The sequence below is a fragment of the Nelumbo lutea genome, chromosome 3, assembly GCF_056320005.1.
Source record: "Nelumbo lutea isolate HS-2025 chromosome 3, American lotus-T2T, whole genome shotgun sequence".
Classification (NCBI taxonomy): Eukaryota; Viridiplantae; Streptophyta; class Magnoliopsida; order Proteales; family Nelumbonaceae; genus Nelumbo; species Nelumbo lutea.
In genome coordinates, this window is record NC_142686.1 from 16,420,760 (window position 1) to 16,437,794 (window position 17,035).

General features: G+C 38.3%; 1 protein-coding gene across 7 annotated transcripts in view; it reads right to left on the reverse strand.

Moving 5' to 3' along the window:
- Positions 1 to 1,464: 1,464 nt before the first annotated feature.
- The window catches only part of LOC148863208 (serine/threonine-protein kinase VIK-like), a 28,505-nt gene continuing 12,934 nt past the window's right edge, over positions 1,465 to 17,035 (reverse strand). For 3 of the 7 annotated variants that reach the window (XR_016110566.1, XR_016110569.1, XR_016110568.1), the window contains 10 exons: positions 6,621 to 6,715; positions 5,971 to 6,091; positions 5,785 to 5,864; positions 5,013 to 5,072; positions 4,310 to 4,431; positions 4,114 to 4,199; positions 3,891 to 4,006; positions 2,764 to 2,900; positions 2,113 to 2,689; positions 1,465 to 2,022 (listed from right to left, as the gene is read on the reverse strand). Coding sequence is in view for 3 of the 7 variants with exons in the window: in XM_088980426.1 (XP_088836552.1) it covers positions 2,774 to 2,900; positions 3,891 to 4,006; positions 4,114 to 4,199; positions 4,310 to 4,431; positions 5,013 to 5,072; positions 5,785 to 5,864; positions 5,971 to 6,091; positions 6,621 to 6,715 (807 nt within the window). In the remaining 4 variants the exon portion in view is untranslated. The remainder of the gene's footprint in view (positions 2,023 to 2,112; positions 2,690 to 2,763; positions 2,901 to 3,890; positions 4,007 to 4,113; positions 4,200 to 4,309; positions 4,432 to 5,012; positions 5,073 to 5,784; positions 5,865 to 5,970; positions 6,092 to 6,620; positions 6,716 to 17,035) is intronic. The other 4 variants (XM_088980426.1, XM_088980425.1, XM_088980428.1 and 1 more) reach the window with 2 other exon arrangements.

Below are 17,035 nucleotides of genomic sequence, written 5' to 3' on the forward strand. Positions count from 1 at the left end.
GAAATTAGTTAACTTCAATTTTAGAAAAAAAATGTTAACTTATTTATATATCTATAAAAGATGCCCAATTTAAAAGATGTGGGACTAATAATGTGTTTGATTCAATTCCTAATTCAAATAAAAGATTCATTATAAATAATATCAATGAAAGAGGTCTCTTTCAAGTTGTCAATTGTAAATTGAATATCGTTTGACTTTTTTGTTTTGAAAATAAAGGACTCAAATTAAATATATCATATAAATACTAAATCTCAAATGCAAAACATTATAAAGGTTGTTTGTCCTTAGTATAGGGTCATTCTCTATGAATATTTAAAGCGTAAGGTTTTCATTTTCCATAGTCCATGGGGGTGCGAGTCTATTCTTTCACGTTTGCTTTTAATACCATTAATCATCACTCATCACTCATTAGACAGTAATCAAGCCTTGCATGAGTAAAGGTTGGTACTTGGTATACGGATAAAAAATGAAAACCATGAATATTATGAAAAAAGCATTAAAGGAAATAATTGTACAAGTTTCAAAAGGATATAGAATAGAAGGCACTGATTGGTTTGATTGGAACGCTAACAGAAAAAAAAAGTTGAAATTCCACCTATAGATCTGGTTTGACATAAAGGCAATAGTATATCAAGTCGAACAAAACTTGTACTACCATTCTTTGGAAAATAGAAACTAAGGGCCTGTTCTTTTGTTATGAACTATGACATCTGAAAGTGTAATAATAACACTAAAAGGTATATTAGTATTAGTGAACTTTTCTTTTTTTTTTGAAGGCAAAGAATGTTGTTCTGAATTTTAAATCTTGAAAATTATCAAATATCCATTTTGACCCTATATATTAGAGTTTTTATTTGTCTTTTTGGGGTATCATTGATAAATAAAATGTTGTATAATTGCCCTTTAAGAAATAAGAGGAAACAAATAACATTTTTTCTCTTAAAATTAAAATATTCCTCTTAAGAAATAAGAGTTAAGAGGAAACAAAAACACACCCTCAGCATCATAACTCACAAGTCATAACTAGGACGAGGACCCTGACATTACCTGGAATTGGCAAGCAAGGTTTTTAAAGCTGGATTGGACAAGGAATCATTCTGGGTCCAGTTCCCAGATTGAACTATCTGACCGTTCTGTTCGAACGGATGGCCTACTGTGACAAAAAAAATTAAAAAAAAAAAAAGACAAAAAACCATTCCCGGGTCAAATGGTTCGATAGATTAATTGCCTAATCAACAGCAGATCATTGACCAAATCAACAGTTTTGGGGTAAAACAGAACAGATCATGTGACTGGTTTCACTGTTCGGTCAGGTGAGCAGTTCCTGGTTTCTCTGGTCCAACCGTCCAGTCAGGTCCAGTTTTGAAAACATTGCTGGCAAGTATTATTGGATACGAACCTGGATGTATAGACCCAGCTCCTTTGTTCAATCCAAATTCATTAACTCAGAGGACACCATGAAGATGAGGACATATTTTTCTCGTTCTAACCTTGCGCTTTTAGCTATAACAATATTTAACAGAAGCTTGAAGATTCAGGCATCCTTGGCTTCATGTCAAGGGATTTGTTTCCAATTGAACAACACGAATGAGACTCCTGTTAATCCTGTTTTTTTATTTTTGAAACATAATGAAACATTTTCTTTTTAAAAAAAGTTTCAACCTGGTCTATTGCGGACAGCGGACCCAATTCTATTCTGGAGTGATGCCAGGTAAGATCATCAGACGTGCTCGTCCAGACGGTTTCTGTCATCGTCCCGGCAATGACCTAAAATAAGAACTGCAGACTTCTGTTATATGGCCAAGGGCTTCACAGATTAAAAAAAAGAAAGGAAGAAGCAAGAATGTTCGCTCAAACAGCTCTAACAGGATTTCTTTCCAAAGTCATCTAGCTTGCCATGACCCTCTGATGTTAAAATCCTGTTCTTTTGTCTCTTTTCTTTTTTAAGATCGCATTCAAATTTTCTTCCAGACGAGATCGAATTATCAAAAAGATTGGCATGAGAAGGTGCTGTTTTGGTACCTGCATTCATCAATGTCAGTAATTCTGTAGTTACATACTTTACCTTATTAAGGAAGAAAAATATGGGAGGGAAAAAGGGAGGAAACTAACATGCACCAAATATATTACTTCAAAGTACCATCAAAATCTTCTTGAGTTTACCAGTTAAAAGAACAGACGCGCAGAGCTACATGTCCGACCAAAGAAGACCTCTCTATGACAGAAATTTGGAAACTGCAACAGTGACTCGCAAACATATATGATGGATGTATCATGGACAATTTTTCTCAATAAGTTCAGTAAAATCATAGCAAACCCTATTTTACAGCATAAAGGCTTCAGTATTTACAGAAGACAACGTAAGACCAGGAATGTTTGCTTGTCCAATGTCTCGAGAAACAGGTAGGTACAGATGATTGCGGATGACAAAGATGATGCAGGACTTTTTAGCCTCACAATAACCAGTTGTACAAAGTAATGAAAGAGAAACTCTTTTCTAACAAACTTCTGACATCGGTACCAAAACCCTCCTTACAAGCTCCTTGAACAGCACAAAACCCTATTGGGACAGAGATATTTGTGGTACCAAAAGATCTAAGCCTCACATCTTATAAGTAGCAAATTGACCATGAAGATACAGGATTCCATTCACCAAAACCTATTTCACCCAATGGAAAATCTCCCACACCTGGATAAACAAAGGAAGAGGAGTTGATGGTAACACCTAGAAAACATCAGAACATGCTTATTTCCATACAGTACCTTCCACAAATTATGTATTAAAGAAGTTCCAATGATGTTCGGCTGGTAGGCTATCTTTAATCTTTTCAAGTCTCTTGAGTATTTCCAGGAAAGTAGGTCTCTGGTTCATGTCAGCAGCCCAGCACTGCTCTGTCAGCCTAAAGTATCCAACAAAATGAAATCAGTACCTTCTTGTTCATGTTTGACTAAGGAGATGCTAAGAGCTCAAATAATGTGCTAACATAACAAAGATGTCTCCATCTAAGGGGGATGAGGAAGAAAAGTAAAATCAAGGGCATTGTAGAACAATGTGTCGGCCACCTGATGTAGACAGAGAAGCAAGAATCAGTGGAGAATTAAATCAGTTTTCCAATTGCTACAATTCAGAATTTTTGTCTAATTGGGAAATTTTCAAGTTTTTTAATTTATTTTTTAGTTTCTCAGTGTCTCAGGAATAAGGTTTTTTTTCTAGAAATTTACTGTTCTTAGTAAAAGTCAAAATTATTATTTATAGATTATAGTAACTTTTGGACTTAATATTTATATGGTTGGATCAAGGCTTAGTTGAGAGTTCAGTTAGCATATTCTGGTTATTGATAGATTTTCTCTCTTTTTCCCTTTCTCACTTATTTCTTCTTCTAAGTGCTCTCTCTATTTGCTATTTACAGCAAGAGTTTTCTCATTCTTCCTAGTCTCTCGTTCATTCCTCTGTGGACAGTGAGCTGTTTACGTACTTCACCTAATTCTTCATCCTTAATCAAACCAAATCATCTTTCTTCACCCTACAAAGCCCACCACCATATCTGAAATTTGTAGGACACCCACCCCTACCTGTTCTACATCACCACCTCTTGGATGGCCAAATAGTCATAAAGTCAATAGATGCCTAAAAACTCCAAACCGAACCATCCATTGAAAAAAGAAAAAAACTTGTGATCACAACAGGGTAGGTTGAGTTTTTGCAGAAATGCTAAATTATTAGATGATGTTCAAAGCATTTGATTTTTGTTATTTCTGTTTTATCGCATATCTAAGAGGTGGCCCAACTAGTAAAGAATGTTGACCATTTAGGTGGAACATAATATGTTAAAGCACAAATTAACCACTTTCAGGTCCCAAAGAGAGTAAATGTTCTATAATTCACATACTCTTTCAGTTCAGCACTGTAGCTTCTAGCACGAAAGACAGGCCTATGACCTTCTGCCATGTGTTTGGCTGCTTCATAAGGTTCATAGTTGGTCAATGGAGGATCCCCTTCTAGCATCTACAGTAAATGTTGTAAAAATCATGTAATAAAGCCCAAATTGAAAATAAAATAAAATAAAATAAAACCATATTTCCAATGCATAGCCACAACATAGAAGCAATTACCTCATACAATATCATTGCAAAAGAGAAAACGTCAACCTTTTTATCATATTTCCGATGCTTGAAAACTTCAGGAGCCATATACCGATCTTTTGTAGTGCTCCAAGGAGAAACAAATGAGGATGTTGATAAAAGAAACTATTGTAATAGAACAATTTCAGGTATAGAAAAATGATAAATCCTTTAATGCAATACTCACAGCTTCCAGTCTCCCCAGTCATCTTGTACACATCATGAGAATTCTGAACCCTGATTAGTTTGCTTAATCCAAAGTCCCCAACCTTCAAATGATCTGCACTCGAGTTAACCAAAAGTACATTCCTAGAAGTTCAATCAAAACAAGATGTCAACACCACCATATTCCTGATAATTGAGGACAAGTCACGGGGTAGGGATGTTTCAAGAAGTTAGGACTTTGGACTTTGGGCAAAGTCATAATTGTTGCCGAAGAGACTTCCATTTACTAAATAACTTTCAATGTACATAGATCATGGAAATCTGCACAGCAGTTTGTGTTGATTATTTATTTACTTTTTATCCATTCACTGCCATTGTGTTTGAATGGAACCTGGAACGATTGTGGTTTTCTATTGCATTTGAGAAAACAAGACCATCTTGAAACAAAGTCATTTCCATTTTCTTAAGAAAGAAATTAGTTCTGCCCAGAAATTAGTCCGTTTTTCTCGACAATCAGAAATCTGAAACAACTCCATTGTAGATGATAACACTGGGTTCAAATGCTATTGGAAACTAAAATGAAATTGTTGCCTTTAAGTTCCATCCAGAAATGTAATGATCCTCAAGAATGAATTAATCAAGCCCCCCAAATAAGGGCATTTAGAAGACAAAACCCTGCTACAATTTTCGGCTCAAAAAAAAAAAAAAAAAGAAATCAATCTCACCTTGGTTTTAAATCACGGTGAATAATGACATTTGGTTCATTATGTAGATAGGCCATGCCCCTGCCAAATAAGATCAAATTAATCATAATAACATTGAGATTTTACTGAATGAACTTCCCTTGAAAAAACAAAAAGAATGTCCATTGTATATCTTAAGTTAATGCATTCCCTAACACTACATAAACCTTTTTAATTCATGATGTCTTTAGTGAAAATTTTTCATTGTATCAAACCACCCCAGCTTACAAGGTATGGATATCATCTATGCTTAAATCTTAATAAATTAAAACACCAAAGCTGAAGAAATTCTTCTTCTTGATCATAAACATGCAAAGTATGCTAACCCATCAAAAAGAAAAAAAGCAAGGCATATAACACTTGATTCAGGCACTCAACTTGAATTGATGTAATTCACATTCTTATTTAACTTCTACACGATTCAAGCTGGATATTGGCCCCACGATATTGTTATGAAATTCTGATGTATTAAACTGCACATGGGGAGTTTACATAGTAAAGTTTCAAGCAGCAAGCCCATTTAAATGGAGGTCAATTCAAGATTTTGAAATATCATAGCAATCCCATGACTACATCATACATTTCCCTCTTACAACCATGATTACCTTCATTCCTCTCAAAGAATTGTTTTCTCACATCAGTATTCACTAAACAGCCATAATATGAATAAAATGGCCAAACAAACTAATGATGTTAGAAGCATGCAACAACCTCCATTTCTACTTAGAGGAGGAAATATCAGACTCAGAAGTACCTGGCAATGTCTAAAGCAAAATTTGTGGCTGTTGATGTAGAAATTGAACCTTTTTCTTTGAGGTACTGATGGAGATCACCCTGATGCAGCAGTTGCAGCAAAGACAAATTGTCAATATTTTTCAGTTGTCTTTTAGAGAAACATCTCAAACTGGAATACAAAATGGAAGGAGAGAATTAATTTTACCCCTCTTAGAAACTCAGTAATTAGCATTAAAGGCTTTTTTTCAGTGACAGCTCCAAGAAATTGAACAATATTAGGGTGCCGCAGCTTCACCAATAGATTGACCTCATGCCTGAAGTCCTGGCTGAATCATGAGAACATACAAACAATAAGAAATATTCACTAAAAAAATGAAAAGCTGCCACATCATAATAACCATTATTTTCTCTGTACAAGTTTCATTGTGGAGGCCTTCCATTGAACTTAGGGTTTACAATGTGAGAACTCCCTTCAAGTTCAATGAAATCATTATTTCCTGGAACAAAAGGATCAGTGTATTATTAGTGTTCAATGGATACATTGGTCTTCAGTATTGGTTAAATGCAGACTGTAATTCCTTATGTAGGTTCTGAACCCATTTGCAACTGGGATGCTCATTGTATTAATTTATCAATGAATGTAATTACTTTAACAAAATATCTTCGTACATTTCATGCCCTCAATATGTATGCTAATGTTGTTTGATGGATATAGAAAGAAACTATCATCAAAGAGTGAAGCATACAGAGCGATTATTGGGTAATAACTTGTCACCTTTCTCTTGTAATCTTTCTTTTTCTTTAATGAGCTTTCTTTCGCTTTTCAAAAAAAAAAAAACATACAGAGCATCTTACATCACCAATCTATCATCAGAGAGAGATGGAAGAATGCGTTTCACGGCAACTGGTGTTCCACGCCAAAATGCCTTTAAAATCTCACCAAAAGATCCCTACAAGAAACAACTATAGTAAGCAAAGGAAAATCTTGCAGTGTATAAAAATACAGCCAGTTTTATGTTGTATATGAAATCGTGTGAATTTTCAGTCAGAGACCAAAGATGAAAACAAATATATCTGCTAGGGAGACATAAAAGGAAACTTTAATTTCCAGAATAAAGGGCATAATCATGTATCCAATTTCACAATAACTCTGTATTCCTCTAACAGCAGATATGGTATACATGATCACTGTAAATACAGATCAACATCAGTTTCTTGTCATCTGTAACTCTGTAGTACAGATTATCAATGGAATACATGCATATATGACCAACATGCAAACATGGGAATGATAAGTGATGGTCCTGAAATCCCTTATTCTGAAAACTAACAAAGTAGTTGATATATAGCAATAAATAGTCCAACTTACCATATTTTTTGACCATCAGAAACAACACTGCAAGTGGTTTATAGATGGCCCTCAAACCAATTTGAAACAAAGGACAACATATTTGCAATATATAGCTGAATAGATGTTATGCTTCCTCTGTTATCTTTTTTTCCTTTCTCTTTTTTCTTTTTTCTTCTTGAAGGGGAAAAATCATCATTTTTTTTATCAGAAAGAGAATTTGGAATTATATTAAAAATATGAATCTGGTTATTACAATGAGAGGGTGTATCCACCCAAAGTACAAATCCAACCAACAAAGTTACAAGATTACAATAGTGCCCAAAACAATTGTTGCCTATATACCCCTTGTTTTTCTAACATATCGGTCATCCCATTTGCTGGCCTTCTAACCCAATTGAAAGTTATGTTCAGCTCCTGCTTGATGCTTTCTATTTCCCTAAACTCATCCCTATAGATCCATGGCACAAGTTGCTTACTCCTGGTCCAAGAAATGATCAGCATTGAGTCTCCCTCTACTTCCAAGTGCTAAAATTTGATTGCTTAGCAATTCATAATCCTTGTAGTAGTGCCATCAGTTCAGCCTTTATTGGAAATGAGTCTAAATCATATGGGGAAGGACTTGTGGGAGCTGGAAATGCTACTGACAGCAGTTCATTTCAGATTACCACAATAAAGTTTGATGGACCAAAGTATTTGGAATGGGCCCAATAGGCCGTGGTGGCCATTGGAGGAGGGGGATAGTTGGGGTATGTGATGGGAGACACAAAGAAGCTAGCACGAGGGGATCCTTCTCTTGCTAAATAGGTCTAGGAGAATTATCTTGTTATGACTTGGTTATGCAATTCCATGCAGCCCCATACCAACAGAAACTATCTATGTGCAAAGACAGCTAAGGAGACTTGGGACAATATGAAATAAACATATTCTCAAGTCTCAACCCCTTAAAGTTGCTAGGTCCTATGAATTGAAAAATGAGGTGAATAATCTTAAATAGGGGGAGAAACCTCTGCCAGTTTATTTCTCCACCCTAAAATCATTATGGCATGAAATTGATCATCTTAAAACAATTGAGTGGGAGAGCCAGAAAGATGCTGCCACATACAGGAAACTAGTTGAGAAAAACAGTTTTGAATTCTTGGCTGGTTTAAACAATTAAACTCTAACTATGACATTGTGAGACAACTGCTCACTAGAGATAGTGTCTCTTTATCTCAGGCCTACTCTCTAATACATAGTGAGGAAAGTAGGAGGAAGGTTATGTTACAAACTTCATCTGTGGAGTCAGCTTTAGCATCCATAAAGCCAAAGCCTGGGGGTGATAAGGAGAAGGAAGGAAAAAGGGATGTGCTTTGTGACTACTATACTAAGGACACTTGTTGGAAGCTTCATTTTTTTTTTTTTTTTTTGAGAAGGTAAGGTCAAAATTTTATTAAAGAAGGATGAAAAAAATACAACAATTTCCGGGCATCTCACACCCAGAAAGAAGACATGTTACAGACTCCAAATGGACTGAGTACAGAGCAAATGGAAAACTTAAACTCAGAGTTAACTGACAGCCAAGAAGCAAGCTTAGACACTGCAGCCTGAATTAATTCCCCCGGACTTCTCACTTTGTTGCAGAAAATTCTGTTGTTTCTTTCAGTCCATAAAGTTACTAATACAGCCACAGGGGTGGTTCTCCAGATCAGATTACCCTTTTTCTTCAGGCCCGGCAAATTCCAACAGCATAAGAGATCCTTAATTGAACCAGGCATAACCCAGCCCAGCAGACCCCAGCTGCTTTAAGAAAGTGCTCCCGAATTCTTACAGAGATCGAACAATGGATGCCAAGGTGATCAACTGTCTTTGGCAAAAGCCCACATAAGCCACAGCTAAGGTCTGAAAGCTGAACCCCTCTCCTAATCAAATTAGCTCTCAACAGGCACTTATTTAGAGCCATCACCCAAATCAAAAATTTATGCTTAGGTGGACTGACAGAATTCCACACCTGCTTGCTTGGAAAATCAGAATTACTTGCTCTACTCAACTTTGAAGCCAAAAGATTTAACAGTAAAAACACCATCTCCACTCCATCTCCACATCTACTCATCTTCCATATTAGCAGAGATAGATTGCCTTTGTAACAGTTGCAAAAGTGCCAACAGCTGACCCATCTACCAGTCAAAAAGATTTCGTCTAAAAAGGGGACACTAGGAGATTGATTCCCCAGTCACATCATGAGGATCAACCACTGAAGCCTCAGGGCTCAGGGCACACTAAAAAAGCAACGGAAAGGCTTTAGCCAGGGGGGTGTCTAAACACCAGGAATCCTTCCAAAACTTTAACCTGTCTCCCCTACCAATCTTGAGAGAAAGGCCATCAGAAAAAGTCGGGAAAGATTTCAAAATTCCTTTCAAGAGTGAGCACCCCCAGCTCAGAAAGGGATCCAAAGATTTCCAATTACCTCATATTTCGAAGCAATTAGGGTCCACCAAGCATTCCTCTCGACACCAAACCTCGAAAGCCATTTACTGAGGAGAGAAGAGTTGAAAACCTTCAGCTTCCTAATACCCAACCCACCATCCTCCATAGGGAGCCAGACCTGATCCCACTTAACAAGATGTATTTTTCTTTCTTCCTCCCACCCTCTCTACAAGAAATTTCTTTGAAGAGATTCCCAATTTTTTGCTACTTTGGAAGGGATGGGGAAGAGGGATAAGAAATATGTAGGTAGGTTAGAGTACTTTTAATGAGAGTAACTCTGCCCCCTGATGAAAGATATTTGGCTTTCCATGAAGCCAGTTTCCTTTCCATCCTTTCTACCACAGGATCCCAAATAGCACTCGAGGTACACTTGACACCTAGAGGGAGCCCAAGGTATTTCCCAGGGAGATGATCCACTTTACATGCAAAAACTTCAGCCAACTTTTCCAAGCAGTCCACTTGGCCCACAGGAAAAAGAACACTCTTTCCCAAATTTACTTAGAGCTCTGAAACCACTTCAAACCAGCACAGGATCCCCAACATACTCTCCAACTGATATCAAGAAACACCAATAAAACACAAAATATCATCTGCAAACTGTAACATGTGCAGTCCCCTTGCCTAATACCCCTTTAGCTTTCAAAGAAACCCATAACTTGACCATTGATCAAAGCTGAAGACTTAGGGGAAGTAACAAAAACTTTCATCCAGTTCCTCCATTTTTGCCCAAAATTCATTTGTGCAAACACAAAGTCCAAACATCTCCAATTCACATGGTCATAAACTTTCTCAATATCCAACTTACAAACCAGGTTTGGTGTCCCAGATCTTCTCCTAGAGAGTCAATGAGTTCATTAGCAATAAGAACACTGTCCAGCATATGTCTCCCTGGAATAAAGGCACATTGACTTTCAGATATTACACTAGATAAAACCTTCTTCATCCTCTTAGCCAGGACTTTTGCCAGAATTTTATAAAAGCCATTGAGAAGACTAATAGGTCTAAAGTCTTTGATGTTAGCAGCCCTGACCACTTTAGGAATGAGAAAAATAAAAGTGGCATTAATGCTTCTCTACAAGGAGGCACTACTATGAAAATTCTGGAACACATTCAACACATCTTGTTTAACGAACTCCCAACACTTCACATAAAACAGGTGTGTCAAGCCTGTTTCCATCTTATCAATTGCTTCTTTAACTTCCTCTTCAGTGAAAGGTCTTTCTAGAAAAGCTTTCTGTTCATCAGAGAGCCTTTTGAAATGGGTGTGAGCCGGAAGAGGTCTAACCGACCAGGGTTTTGTGTATAGCATTTTATAAAAAGAAGAAGCCAAAGCTTTGATCTCAGCAATCGATTCACCTATTCTGCCCTCACTCTCTAACTTACTGATCTCCTTAGCTCTATTTCAAGCATTGGCCATTTTGTGAAAGAAGCCACTATTCTTATCCCCCACCTTAAGCCAAGTAGATTTAGCTCTCTGTCTCCACCTGATTTCATCTCTAACAGCTAGTTTATCAAAAGGCACTTCGGTTTGACTCCTTTTCAGCCTTTGATCATGAGAAATTTGACCAGATTCTTTATCTCTATCCACCTCTTCAATCACACTAAGACATGCCTTTTTTTTTTCAGTTTCAAAGGACAGACTATTCTCTAGCTTCCAAATTCTGATTTTTTTCTTTAATTATCCCCAATTTTCTGGCTAAAATGTGGGAGCTAGTACCATTTACTTCGCATTCATTCCAGATTCTGTCTAACAAGGGTAAGAAGCCTTCTTCCTCAGTCCAAGCATTTTCAAACCTGAAGGGAACCTTAACTTTCTCAGGAGAGCCACAATTTAACTGAATTTGGGCTATGGTCTGAAGACAGGTCTGGGAAGAGCAACTTGCTTGAAGGAGGGAAACAACTCATCCCAATCAGTGGAAACCAGAAATCTGTCCAACCTAACCAAAGTAAGATAATCTTGGTTGTTTGTCCAGGTAAAATTAGCACCCACCAGCAGCAGGTCTATGAGCTCAAACCTGTTAATAAAATGCGCGAACATCTTCATTGCCCTAGATCTTCTACCCCTTGTGTTTTTCTCTTTGGTAGACAAAGTCACATTAAAATCCCCTCTTATAACCTAGGGACAACAAGATGCCCTCTAGTGCTTGCTAAATCCTCCCAGAGTTCACTTCTTAGGCTATTTTCTGTAGGACCATAGAGATTTGTGATTTGACATACCCCCCACCCCCACACTCTCCATATCCATAACCGAGACTGAAAAGGGCCCAATTTTGTGGGACTTAACATTACATTTTGTCAGGTCTCACATGATTATCAAACCCCCCACACTACGGTTTTGAAAGCCACTTCACCTTCCCATTCCCCCAAATACTGCAAATTGTAGATGCATCCATCTGATCTAATTTAGATTCTTGAATAAGAAGTACTTGAGATTTAAATCACTTGAGGAAATCGCACACTACCATCCTCTGCCTTGCCAACCCTAAACCTCTAATATTCCAAGATAGAATTTTAAATTACATTCAAACAAGAACAAGAAAGCCCCCAAGAACAACACCCCCCCTTCCTCACTTAAAAATTTTTCCTCTCCTTGAGGGACCTCCAACACCGCCTTCTCATTAAGCCCCCAAGTTAATCTTAGCATTTCTTTGTTTTTTTTTTGACGTTGGTCCCCCTTTTTTTGCAGTTAGTCTACCTCTTTCTAGAAGGATTCTTTGTTCAATGCCTTCCAAATACTTTATTGTCTCCCCTTCCAACCCCTCCATTGAAACCCTCAAGAATTTTCCCAACTCCAACAGCATGAAGTTCACCCATGAAGAAGGAGATGGAATAGTGGCTTTCAAAGACTTACCTCTCCTGGCCAAGTCTACCACCCGAGTATCATCTTCCCTCACCACAGGCGTAGATTCTCCCATCCGAGAATTATCCACAGGAGAAGGAGTTCGCTCCCCATCTTCCCTAACCCCTTGCAACTGTTCCTATTGAACAATGTCTTCTCCTTCGTTAAGCATCATTGCAATCGGAGCCACCTCCATCACACCGTCTTCCATTTGAGCATCCAGGAGTTGTTGTTTTGTAATTGAAAAGGCCCCTGCTCCTTTTGTAGAACCCTTTTCATGATCAACTACTAACTGTTTTGGAGGTGGTAGATGGTTCGAAATTGACCGATTCTTAGTTGGTGGTTTAACAGGTTGGCTCAACCAGTTTGGACCGGACAGAACCGGGGTTAACTCCAAATGGTCACAGCTTGGCGGTCTAGGCTCACTAGTAGCTTTGACACCATGATCCAAGACGGTCTTGTTAAGGAACACCTGAGTGAGGCTTTTAGATTTGGGCCTTGAGACTGCTCCACAGCATTAGCCCCCACCTCTTGTGGCCCCACTCCATCCCTCATCTTATTAATTTTCATCAACCCTGTTTCCCTCTCCTCACCCAATGCCACCTGGCATTCCACTATGCAATCTTTAATTAAAATTTTCAGCTGCTCGATATTAAGGCACAAACCCCTAGAATTTGAATTCAAAACCTAAGGAGTCGTCCCTCCTGACTTTCCCTCTACCAAAGCATCTTGACCATCCAAGACTAGGCGCATTGGACGGTTCCCACATTCCCTTCTTCCCTCAGCCCCCACAACCTTCCTGATATTCTTGTCCGACATTTCACCTACTCCGCCCTCTTCAGCACCAACGAAGACACCTCATGCCCCTTGGAACATGAACTCTCCCCTTTTTCTAGGATTTTACTTCCTCCTTTCACCTTCATTCGGACCCATTCACAGGTCGCAAGCTCATTAGGGGAGTCGTCAATCTCCAAAAATCCACCACACGCATCTCCAATCGCTTGGATTATACTTGGGCACCAGAGGATTAGTGGCAGGCCAAAAACCCTTATCCACCACGAATCCCCACCTTCTTCCCCTTCCTCCACCTCCGAGTAGAAGACGTTAGCACTCGCCCCCCACCAATCTAGGAGGATACACTATCTATTCTAAAACCAGGGGCCATTCCTGAGAATCCATACCTCAGTTGATTCCAAAAAGACTTAAGAATAAGAAAGGGAATGCTAATGTAGTTGTAACTACAGGAGCTACATCCACACCCAACACCAGATCCAGTTCTCTAGATGCATTGGCTACGATTAGGGATGCTTTGATTCAGTTAGAGAGTGAAGTGGGCATCTCAAAGCAATCTCATTCTACTCCTGCTCCACCCACTTCAGCTTTTGCTCAATCAGGTACACGGGCTACTACCTGTCATGCCTTAACCCTAAGTAGCATTGCCATTTTCGGGTTGTAGATTCAAGAGCATCTGATCATATGACCAGTTTGTCTTCTCTATTTCACTCTTATTGGTTGTCCTTCGATAGAGACAAAGTGTCTATTGCTAATTGTTCTCTTGTCCCTACTTCCAGCAAGGGAGACATCAAAGTCTCTGATGCCATTTCTTTAAACTTAGTTCTACATATTCCTAAGCTAAGTACTAGTCTACTTTCAATCAATAGTATTACTAAACATTAGATCTGTTTAGTGACCTTTTTTACCTGATCATTGTGTTTTCCAAGATCAGGCGACAAGGGTTGTCGCACGACTGCAACAAGTCAAAGGCACTAACGACAAGACAGCCAACAAACTAAGCAAAACACGTCAGACTAGCTCTGACGTCATCTACGCCACGTTGATGCAGGAGACCCATGTGGGGAAGTAGTACACGTGCACCATGAGAATCCTTGAACGAAAGGAAACTCTGTCCTAGGAAGATCTCACCAGCGGTCCTGACAACTGACATCGAATCAAAGATCCCATTTTTTAATAGTAATCAAACCCATTTTGGCTCCTTCCTTTCAGGGCCTTGGGGTCTCCCCTTATAAAAAGAGGAATAAACTGTGATCAACACATGATTCTGTCTGAGACACCTGTCTACCTTTGCTACCCAACATCCCTCAGCCTTTCTTTTTCTTTCGAGGAGACCATCGTACTTAGCCTTACCACCCCACTTATAGTTCCTATACATTTATGGGGGGATGCCATTCTCATTGTAGTTTATCTTATTAACAAGATTCCTTCATGAGTCTTGGACATGAAAGCTCCTTTAACTTGTTGTATCCTAACAAGGAGCAATTTTCTATTCTTCCCAAAAAAACCTTTAGATGCACCTGTTTTGTCCAAATATTTGGGCCTAACCATTCTAAATTTAATCCTAAGGCTGCAAAGTGTATTTTTCTTGGGTATACACAAAGTCAAAAGGGGTATCGATATTATGATCTTATTTTAAGAACTTGGTTTGTATCTATGGACGTTACCTTCTTTGAAGATGTTCCCCATTATCCATCTCAGTGGGAGAGTGGTAAGCAAAGCATTTTTCTCATGAAGTTCTTTTGCCTATCCCTATAAATGAAGGGGAATGTAATGAGAGGAGTTGTCAAAAGTGTAAAGCATTGAAGGTATTTCACAAACGACAGTGGAGGCAAGTTGGTATTAGTAATGAATAGTCCAAGCCTGTTCCAGTCTCCTCTACAGCACCAGATTTAGGTATTACCTCCTCTTTACCCACTCCTACTACAGAGGACATACCTACTACCTCTACTGAGCCTCAGCCTCCCTTAGATGATCTTGACCTCCCTATTGCATTACACAAAGGAAAGCATTATTTTACCTCATCTACTACCCATTGTATCTCCCATTTTCTTTCATATGACCACCTTCACCATTATACAATTCCTTTTTAGCTTCCATTGTTGCCATTTGTATTCCTAGAGCTGTGTAAGAAGCCTTAGTTGTACCTGAATGGAAGGAAGAAATGAAGGTCGAGATGGATGCCCTTGTGAAAAATGATACTTGGGAACTTGTGAATCAGCCAAGAGGGAAGAAACCTATTGGGTGTAGATGAATATTCACAGTGAAGTATAATGTCGATGGTACAGTTGAAAGATATAAGGTTAGACTGGTTGCTAAGGAATACACACAAACTTATGGTATTGATTACTTGGAAACCTTTGCACCAGTTACCAAAATGAACACCATCAACGTTTTGTTGTCTCTTGCTGCTAATTTCTCATGGCCATTGTTTCAGATGGATGCTAAGAATGCATTTCTAAATGGCGACTTGCAGGAGAATGTGTATATGGAGTTGTCTCCTAGCTTTTATGATGTAGAGGTCGCCAGGTCGGTAAGAAAGTTAGTAAGTTGAAGAAAGTTTTGTATGGTCTAAAACAATCTCCAAGAGCATGGTTTGATAGATCCAAACTTGCTATAGAAAGATTTGGCTATGTTTAAGCCCAGTCTGATTACACTCTTTTCATTAAGGAATGCTATGCTTTCTCTCTTGAAGATAAAGGTATGTATCAATGGCTTGTGGGAAATGCCTAACTCACCCTAACATTTCTTATGTTGTCAGTGTTGTTAGTCAGTACATGCACTCTCCCAAACCAACTCACCTTCTTGTTGTTGAAAGGATTTTAGCCTAATTGAAGAGGTGTCCAAGTCGAGGTATACTTTTTAAAAATAATGGCCACATGAAGAATAGAAGTAAACACTGATGCAGATTGGGTAGGACGTACTGATGATAGGAGATCTACCTCAAGGTATTATACTCTTGTTGGAGGAAATCTAGTTTCTTGGAGGATTAAGAAACAAAATGTTGTTGCTCGCTCCAATGCTGAAGCTGAATACAAGTCTATGGTTAATGGTGTTGCTAAAATGTTATAGCAGAGATCACTCCTTGAAGAATTGAGGGTTGACTATGAAAGACCTTTGATGATGTATTGTGACAACTAGGCAGCCATTAACATTGCTCATAACCCAGTACAACATGATAGAACCAAACACATTGAAGTTGGCAGACATTTCATCCAAGAGAGAGTTGCCTCTCAAGAAGTATGTCTTCCTTATGTAGCCTCTGATATTAAGCTTGTTGATCTCTTCACCAAGGCAATCACCAAAGTCAAGTTTGCGACAGATTTAAGCAAGTTGGGAATGAAAAATATATTTCCCAACTTGAGGGGGAGTGTAGAGAAAATGTTTGATCAGCTTGTGATCCCTGTTTTATTATTCCTTGATGATATATTTTTGTTTTATATTTCTCTTAGCATGTGTTTATGTTGTTACTATCAACAGGGGTATTCCTATCATTATACATCTTTTATTTTGTGTCTAATATAAATAGCACCTGAGGCAACAGATCAGATTAGATTGCCTACACCTTTTTTTCTATTCTTTCTTCTATGCTCTCTTCTTCTCTTCTCTTCCATCTCTGTTCTTCCTTTCTTCTTGCTAAATCAGGTTTGCACCTCATTGGTTTCAGACAACTGTTATTAAGCATGTGAGGGTTAGTTTTTCAAATTCAAAATTCAGATGGAAATGAATGTTCTCCAAATGTAATGATTACATGCAAAATTAATAAGAGAACTGGAAAAAAAAGGTCAAAATCTAGTCTTTAGATTGCATGGAGATGGAGGTATT